The 10,000-nt window shown below is 34.8% G+C and overlaps 1 protein-coding gene across 3 annotated transcripts in view; it reads right to left on the bottom strand.

Annotated features, from left to right (window-relative positions):
* Positions 1-10,000, bottom strand: part of reps2 (RALBP1 associated Eps domain containing 2) — a 47,171-nt gene that overhangs the window by 240 nt on the left and 36,931 nt on the right. For 2 of the 3 annotated variants that reach the window (XM_058764304.1, XM_058764306.1), the window contains exons 16-19: positions 6,267-6,323; positions 5,931-6,064; positions 4,911-5,016; positions 1-1,587 (exon numbers count right to left, since the gene is read on the bottom strand). The exon at positions 1-1,587 is cut by the window's left edge and continues 240 nt beyond it. In XM_058764304.1, coding sequence (XP_058620287.1) covers positions 1,519-1,587; positions 4,911-5,016; positions 5,931-6,064; positions 6,267-6,323 — 366 coding nt within the window. In that variant the 3' untranslated portion in view covers positions 1-1,518. The remainder of the gene's footprint in view (positions 1,588-4,910; positions 5,017-5,930; positions 6,065-6,266; positions 6,324-10,000) is intronic. The other variant, XM_058764305.1, reaches the window with a different exon arrangement.

Genomic DNA, 10,000 nt, shown 5'->3' with positions numbered 1-10,000 from the left:
TTTTTTAAACAATCAACCTTTTTTGACATTTCATAATTACTGTAATTACCCCCAAAAATGATTTTTAGGATTGTAATAAATGCTTAAGAAATTACAGAAAAGTTAGAAATAATAGTTAAGATATGGCAAGCAATAAAAGAAAAACTAAAAACAAAAATGGATGGATGGTTTTTGTAATACATTACAAGCACAATCACTGGATCACCCTCGTTGATCTGAGGTTAATGTGGCATTCAACAGGTATGTCTACGTATTCTAATATTCCAGTCATAAACAGTCCTGTACTGTGAAACTACTCACATACAACATGCCGTCAGAACTAGCTGTGTAAAAATAAATGCCTCTTCAGTGTAAACGTTCATCTTCATGCATGAACACAAACACACTCACATTTGAAGAGTCTCTACAACACATCCACCACTCTTTGTCCCGGCACACAAAGTAATGATTATTCTACATTTGACTTACTTTTCAACAGTGTTCATCACGGGCGAATCACACAAAAACTGTCAAGAGAGATTTTATTTTTTTACCCAAAACCAAAAGAAAAAAAATTATAGAAATTATGATAGAATAAATTATATTTGAGAAAAAAAAATTCATTCCACAAAGTGTTATTAATAATTACTGTAATGGAAAACAAATCTTTCATATTATTATGATCAGGTTATTATTTGTTGTGCTGACTTTAGTTAATGATTAAAATGGACTTAATCGTCATAAAACAATTCTTAATAGGCTTTACTATATGCACACAAATGCAATATTTATTCTAATAATTATCAATATTATTATATATAAAATAATAATTATCTATACACACACACACACACACACACACACACACACACACATATAATTATGTGTATTAAAATCTAAAAATGTACACACACACACACACACATATATCATTTTGTATTATTATTAGAACGTTATAATTCTAATTCTGTTTTTTTCTTCTGTTTTTGGGGTGAAATGTGTCTTGACTTTTTCATGATATTCACCCTTATAAGCTTATTCTTGGTAGAACAGGATTAGCCTCAAACAAATTCATGTTTTCTAAATTATGGCAACAAAAATAAAAAAATAAATTAAAAAAGTAGTTTAAATCATTACTCTATGTATTTGTGCAGTTATAGAACCAGATCCATTGCATAAACCATCAACTGATTTTCAGTTTCCTGGAATGAAGTGAAATACTGAAGCTGTTCTTTTGTATTGGTCTGTGTAACTAGCGGTTTAGCGGTGTTAGCATGATTCTGCTGTAAAACAGGCAGGAACACACAAACACAAACCCAAAACCAACAAAACAAAAAGAGTTTTTTGACCGAACAAACTTCCTAGAATTCTTCACGTTCTTCCGTGGAGGTAAAATCCTCTTCCTGTGCTTCTGACACAGTGTTTGTGGCGTCCCAAGAGTTTGGTCACTTAAAGTGCGTATCCTGTCCCAACTCACAGCATTAGACACTATAGAGACAGAAAGAGCGGGACAGCGAGCTCGTGGCGGGTCGGGTTGGGTCAGGTCGACGCCACGGGCCGCAGCAACTCCAGCTGGGATTCCAGAGTAACTCGCTCCCGATGCACAACCTTATGAAGAGGAGAAAGAAACAGAGCCGTGATGATCTGAGATAAGCTAAGCTGACTCGATTCAATTAATCTCGACTTCATTTCACCATTTCCTTCAGGCCTGTATAATATCCTCCGCTCTTTCACAGTGAAAAACCTGAAGCCAAAACGTAAGCGATCTGATCGATATTCATCCAAATCCACATCTCCTCAAACTTTTCTGTAAGCAACAACTTGATATTTACATGATTTCAGTGTTGTGTGCACATGCAGAACTCACTGTCACCATGACAAGGTGTAGCTGTGCGGTTGCTATGGCGTCCCTAAAGTGTTTTGAGTAGATTTGTGTGTTGCTATGCGGTTGCTAGGGTGTTCTGGGGTGGGTTTAGGGTGTTGCTATGGGGTTACTAAGGTGTTTTGAGTGGATTTGTGTGTTGCTATGTGGTTGCTAGGGTGTTCTGAGTGAGTTAAGGGTGTTGCTATGCGGTTGCTAAGGTATTCTGAGTGACTCAATGTGTTGCTGTGTGGTTGCTAGAGTGTTCTGAGTGGATTTGTGTGAAGTTATGGTGTTCTGAGTGGGTTTAAGGTGTTGCTGTGCAGTTGCTAGGGTGTTCTGAGTGGGTTTAGGGTGTTTCTATGAGGTTGCTAAGGTATTCTGAGTGACTCAATGTGTTGCTATGTGGTTGCTAGAGTGTTCTGAGTGGGTTTAGGTTGTTTCTATGTGGTTGCTAGGGTGTTCTGAGTGGGTTTAGGGTGTTGCTATGCGGTTGCTAAGGTGTTCTGAGTGGGTTTATGGTGTTGCTCTGCGGTTGCTAGAGTGTTCTGAGTGGGTTTAGTGTGTTTCTAAGTGGTTGATAGGGTGTTCTGAGTGAATTTACTGTGTTACTGTGCAGTTGCTAGGGTGGGTTTAATGTGTTGCTATGCAGTTGCTAAGGTTTTCTCAGTGAATTTGTGTGTTGCTGTGAGGTTACTAGGGTGTTTTGAGTGGTTGCAAATCTCAAATATGAGCAATAGTACAAGCGTTGCTTGGTTTAGCACTAATAAGCTGATCCTCATTTGACAAATGTTTTGAGCACACAGACATCTGTCATATGAGGAATGCCACTGACTGCTGGTCAGAATGACCTGAGGTCATGACCTTCAGATGACATCAAACAAAAGGATGAAAGCGGCTGGTCTGACGCTCACTGATGTTTCTGGAACATTTACTGCTACCTGTCCTCATTTGTCATTAAAGTCCCGTATATCACGTATCTTCTAGAACAATCCAGACAGACACAGACACACAGTCTGATCTGACACCCATCAGGAGCATCTTCTCAAATATCTGCACTCGTCTGACTGCTTTTTGAAATATATGTCTTGCTGTATCAGTGAATCTGATACTCCATACATGGTGTCATTGCTCAATCTCACCAAACGTCATGCATTTCCACTATGAAAGTTAGAGGCAATATTGGATCTTCTATTGTGCATGCTCATTTCTCCTGTTTTTACATTTATATTACCCACCATGTAATCCTTACTTAAAGTTCACATTTAAAACACTAATAATTTAATAATATTGTTATACATAATCTTTAGCAAATCTCAAAATCAATATGCATTTTTCATACTATAAATGAAAATTTTCTGAGGCCTAAATTCACTTGGAACATTTAAAACTGATTTAGTGGTTTAATTTGTATTTATTTTGAGAAAGAAAAAAAAACGTATCGCATTTAATACGAATCGGTGCATCTTTAACAACAATTTTATCTTACAATTTATAGTGCACACTTTAGTTTCACTAGACAATTGATTATACATAAATGATTATATTTTGTCAATTATATTTAAATAATGTTTAACCCTTACATCAAAGCAAAATTTGATGAAATAAAGGTGCTAAATTTAAAACTTAAAAATAAAAGTTAAATTTTATATTTACATTACATTTTACATTTATATTTACATTTAATAATGTACTGTATGCTGAGTAAATAAATGTAAAAAATAAAATAAATAAAATTGGAAAAAAATTTGAATAAAACAAGAATGTTCTCAAAACTAGGAGTAAACATCCTTGCACACCGAGTCCATTTTCATGTGCGTTTCTTTTTTGTGTGTGTTCGTCATCCTAAAAATTTGTCATGCACAGAAACCTTGCACACCGAGTCCGATACGTATCAATTAAACTGTTGCGGGGGAAAAAAAACAAAAACTAAATTAAGCAAGGATGATTTTGCTGTCCTTTCTCTTCTTAAAAAGAGAAAAAAAATATAAAATATTGGGTCCATCCAATCCTGAGATTGCTTAGAGAGGTTGTCAAAACACCTCTCAAAATGCTTGCTATACGGATGTGAAAAACGCAGTAAACTGAACCCGATCCAATTTTTTTTTAAGATGGACGAAAGTTTCGGCAGTGTGTAAACGTGATTGGCACATCATGTTGTATTTATTTTTTAACGTGTGAAAATTTCAGATGAGAATTTCGGATCTCGGTGTGCAAGGACCTTAAATCTAGAAAACAAAAACTTTGTGATGTGAGAGTTGTAAAAGCGTACGGTAGTTCACAGGTTAACAGTTCCCAGCATGCAGTGCAACTTGATCTGCACATGGGCATTTATGAGCAGCAGTCTAGCATCTTTCGCTTTTCATTTCCCTCACTCTCTCTTTCTGCTCTCATTGTTGGTGGTAAAATGCATTTCCAAGCACATTCTGATGCTCACGAGAAACATCTCAGCCTCATTTCAAACACAACAGCTGCTGCAGGATGCACTATTTTAAAGAAGACAACTGCTTGAACCGGAGTCCAACCTTGCATTTTTAGAAAGCCAGCATGTGTGTGTGCGTGTGTGTTCATTGAGCGGATCTCTGAATGATTTGAGGACTGCAACTCTAGGCCATCTCCAGTCACTCAATAACTCTTCAGGGAAACACTAGCTGCCTGTGTTTATATATAAGAGCTGCATGCGTCCAATATCAGACTAGAACAGATATTTGATCGGTCTGGCTAGAGGTGTCGGAAATAGTATGTGCTGCCCATCTAGAAAACTAACCATGTGTGAACAGACAGCTTCAAGCTCCAGATCCGATCACATGAGACTGCTAACATTTTAGGCATCAATGGATGCCATTTATTTATTAATGTCTTGGCTTCTTGGAATAACCACGTGTAAGACCAGAAAAAATTAAAGGGATAGTTTGACCAAAAAAAAAATCTGTCATCATGTACGCACCCTCATGTCATTCCAAACCTATATGACTTTCTTTCTCCCATGGAACGCAAAGGAGGTTGAGACAATGATGACAGAATGTTAATTTTTTGAGTGAACTAAGTATAAGTGGTCATAAATGGGCACCTTTAGCTGTTGCTGTAGTTCACTGTTGAGACGTGTCAGGACCGCGTTGGTTTCTCGGTTCTTCCTTATGGCCATCTGGATCTCTCTCTTCTGCTTGGGTGCAGGCCTGGAACACAAGAGCGGATAATCATCACCTGTGTATGCATGTGTAGATGAGCTTTCAATGGTGTTCAATTCATGACCCCACTTGTTTAGCATTTATAAATCACTGATACATGCTGTTTGTTCTCTGATGTGTTGTGTTGTGTTTATTGATATATTCATTTTAGGATTTATATTTAGTATTAATGTTTCTTAAATATATTATATTATATAGTTAATACATTTTGTTATTACTATTATTAATATTGCATCTTTGTTTTTTCTAAATTATGTATTTGCTTATTTTTTATATGTAATATTTAACATATAATATGTTATTGTCAACAGTTATTGTAAATATTGCCATTCTTGTATATTTTAATTTTCATATTATAAATGTAATACATTATTTTATTTTTATAAGTAATCTCTAAGCTATAGCATGTTTTTGTAAATAGTTACTGTAAACAGTGCTATTCTTGTATATGTAATATTTTATATTATATATATTAAATACATTTTATAATTTTATTAATATTGGATCTTAGGTTTTTTCTAATTTACAAATTTGCTTAATCTTTTATTTTTATAAGTAATCTCTAAGCTATAGCATGTTTTTGTAAATAGTTACTGAAAACACTGCCATTCTTGTATTGATTTTATATTATAGATTTAATACATTTTAGATTATTATCATTTATTTCTATTATTATTATTATTATTATTATATAATCTAGAGAATATGTTATTGTCAACACTTGTTGTAAATATTGCCATTCCTATATAATATTCTATATTTAACACATTTGAAATTGTTACTATTATTATTGCATTTTCTAATATATTTGTTTAACTCTTTTACTTTTGTAAATAATCTTTAAGCTATAATATGCTATTGTAAACACTGCCATTAAAAAAAATAAATACAAATATAAGGACCTCTGTGTAGATTTGGTCAATGTTGCAGCAGAGTAGGGCGTGGCCGAGGGGGGCGTGGTACTCTGACTTTCAGGGTGGAGCTTTCTTCGCACTGGCTTCTGAGGGGCGTGGCCTTGATGTATCACTGTAGAATCCTGAGAAGAGGTTTAAATGTTAAAGATAGACTTCGAGAGAAAATCATCAAACATGCCCTAAATGTCAGTACACTGAAGATGAGTAGAAGATGCTCAAGTTGATGATGAGGCTGAGCATCTGTGAGATATGGGCTTTTTTTAAAGGGACTCAGATGAGGTGTTGGGTGTTTGTTAATGGGACGGGAGCTCTTTCAGCTCTTACCGATTTGGGAGGCGCCAGGTCCTCTGTGCTCAGACCTCCTCTCACGCTGCTCTCCTGCTGTAAGAGGATGAGGAGTTTGAGATCAGAAAGCCTTCGATGTTAGTTTTCCAAAGCAATTTATAACATTAGCCAAGACATCAACACATTTGTGACCCTGCACCACAAAACCAGTCTCAAGTCGCTGGGGTATATTTGTAGCAATAGCCAAAAATACACTGTATGGGTCAAAATTATAGATTTTTCTTTTATGCCAAAAATCATTAGGATATTAAGTAAAGATCATGTTCCATGAAGATATTTAGTAAATTTACTACTGTAAATATATCAAAACGTCGTTTTTGATTAGTAATATGCATTGCTAAGAATTCCTTTGGACAACTTTAAAGGCGATTTTCTCAGTATTTTGATTTTTTTGTACCCTCAGATTCCAGATTTTCAAATAGTTGTATCTCAGCCAAATCCTGTCCTATCCTAACAAACCATACATCAATGGAAAGCTTATTTATTTTGAAAAATTGACACTTAAGACTGGTTTTGTGGTCCAGGGTCACATTTATGAGGATCTTTCATCATGAGGGGCTTCAATAATTCCTCATTTTTTATTTTACATGATACTGTTCAAAAGGATTTTTTTAAATGTGTTTTAAAAAAAAAAAAAAAAAAGTATCTTATTCTCATCAAGGCTGAATTTATTTGATCAAAATGGCAGCAAAAATAGTGAAATAAAAATATTGCGAAATATTATAATTTAAAATAACTGTTTTCTATTTGAATATATGTTCAAATGTAATTTTCAGCATCATTACTCCAGTCTTCAATGTCACATGATCCTTCATAAATCATCCTAATGTGCTGATTTGCTGCTCAAGAAACATTTTTTATTTGTTTTCTTTCTTTCTTTCTTTCTTTTTGAAACCATGATACAATTCTTTGATGAATAGAAATAATTTATTTGAAGAAAAAGGTCTTTAATATTACTTTTGATAAATTTTATTAATCTTTGCTGATAAAAGTACTAATTTCTTAAAGAGATAATAAAATAAATACATAATACATGTATAAAAACACATTTGAATGGCAGTGTAAATAAATCCATAAAGGCCAAACAACCAAATGCAATACTGAAGCTGCAGCTGAATTAATATAAAAGCATTTGTCACAACGGAAACTAAACATAATCAAAGTAAAATGAGTCTGAATCCAGATGCATTTTGGGTTCAAGGATTGCACATAATGCACATAAGCCTGTGATATTTTGTGTTAATTTCTTGTTTATACATCCCCGTTTTACACATGCATGTAATAATTAATCCACATATTTTCTTAAAGGATAGTTCACCCAAAAATGCACATTCTGTCATCATTTTCTCACCCTCAAGTTGTCCCAAACCTGTATGAGTTTCTTTCTGCTGCTTAACACAAAATAACATATTCTGTATTCTGAAGAATGTGGGTAAGCAAGCAAACAGCTGCTTGTCCCCATTGACTTCCATACAGACAAAAAATACAATGGAAGTCAATGGTGACCAGAAACCGTTTGGTTACCCACATTATTCAAAATATCTTCTTTTGAGTTCAACTGAAGAAAAAAACTCACACAGGTTTGGAACAACTTAAGGGCGAGTAAATGATGACAGAATGTGCATTTTTGGATGAACTACCATTTTAAGTCTGTATTTTCCCTTAGTTGTCTCTTTCCAAAAGCCACAATTTCTGAGTCTCTCACACAGAGGAAGTGGGCAAAGAAACAGTAGCGATGTAGAAGTGAAGGCTACGTTAAATTCTTCCCTCGCTCTTTAAAGTGAATTACACAGCTCTCCGTGTGCGTTCATGGATCACTGAGGGCGTAACATCCATCTTGACTTTCTCAGTAAAGGCTCTCCAGCTTACAACATCCCACTTACGCTGCTGTATTTCACACAAATCTGACTACTGTTCATTTAACCACGCGTGACTGGAACGCTATCGTACTCTGTCGGTGTTGTGCAAACATTCAATCACTTCATAAAAAATGCAATGCATTGGTTAAAAAGCGCCTGCCGTTCGGGGCTGTGGTCGATGTGGCACAGGGAATCTGTTCTTTATGGCACAATGAAAAGTAATAGCAGAAACAGGCCGATTGTGAGGCTATAAATTTGTCTGAAAAGTCATAAAGCGGTTTGATTTGCTGCGGCACGCAACGAGTAATTTCACTCAGCCAGCCGTACCCTTGGGAAAACACGCAAGAGTTACGAGCGCAATACAGCCGCGTGAAGGTAACGGTGCCCATCGTCGCCTATAAAACTCAGAAGGACTATTACATGGCAAAGGAGCATTAAATAAAAACAAGTGTTCCTTCGAACAGTACAAAACTCTGGAAAAATGTGACCGAGCCGAAATCCTGTCTAGCATCACTGTGTGAGAGAAAAATAGGAAAAATTAAGTTTGGTTAGATGGATAGGGTCACATAGTCTAACCTGGTCAGTTAAAGCCGTTAATTTACAATAGCGCCACCTGTTGTTTGTATAATGTAATGAGCTGTAATGCATGCATGTATGTATGTAATAACCATACTACCTCTGAGACAGGACAGAAATAATAATAGCCTGATGTTACTAAAACATTTTACTACCCCTAAGTAGTACTAAGTCTAAATTCTGATTGGTTGATGGGAATATTACTACACAGAATCAGTGAATCACAGTAAGCATATAACTAATACATCCAGTACATTATACTAAATGAATAAATTATAATAAAGTGTTTCGGGCTCAAACAAATCATGACTGTACCTATATTATCACATCATAATACTGAATACCGCATGCTCTCTGATCCGTCAGCACTCAGGAGAGATGATGATGATGATAATAGCGTGAGATGATGTGATTCAAGGTCAAACACGAATCTCTTGGTTCCTGCTCAGAAACATCTCAGCTCAGAGTTTAATTAAGCTTGAGCTCTTCCCCCTGAAGGAAACTGAGAGATCTGAGATGTAAACGAGCGGAAAGTAAGTGATAGAGGCTGTTTTCTGAGACTGTGTTTCCATGACATGTGCCCTGAGCTCGGGATGAAACTCGGTAATGAACACCTCAGGGCTGCTGTGTTGTCATTATTCAACAAGGGACATAAAAATAAAAAAAAACTGATATAATTAATCACAGACTGTCAGGTCTAGTCCTAAAATGAAATCTTGTGTCATCGTTATAATGGATATGTAAAATCAGATGGTAGGTGAAGTCATGCAGGTAGATAATGGAAGACGATCATCTGAGTCAAAACTTGCCACTTATTGGAGGGAAAACATGTCTCAGCAAACACAGATGCTAGATTTATGGCAACCGTGACAAAGCATGATAAATAACGTCACAGAAATAGTGCTCAATAAACCAAATGCACAGTAGACACGATTCATAATTGATTCCAATAAAGTCTGCTAATGCAAAAATGGCAAAAGAATAAAAATACAAAACATACAGAAAATTGAAGGGAAAATTGAAGTTTTTATTTATTTTTATTTTTATTTTATATTATTTTTATTCAATATAATATAAATATTATATTAAATAATAATAATAATAATAATAATAATATAATAAATGACAAAACATACAGACGATTGAAACAATTTAATTTTTTAATTTATTTTAGATTTATTTTCATTTTCATTTTATTACGTTTTATTCAATATAATATAAATATTATATTAAATAATAATTATAACAATAATAATAATAATAATATTAAAATCATAA

The sequence above is a fragment of the Onychostoma macrolepis genome, chromosome 23 (assembly GCF_012432095.1).
Source record: "Onychostoma macrolepis isolate SWU-2019 chromosome 23, ASM1243209v1, whole genome shotgun sequence".
In the NCBI taxonomy this organism is placed as follows: domain Eukaryota; kingdom Metazoa; phylum Chordata; class Actinopteri; order Cypriniformes; family Cyprinidae; genus Onychostoma; species Onychostoma macrolepis.
This window is presented reverse-complemented; position numbering and strand designations above follow the sequence as displayed.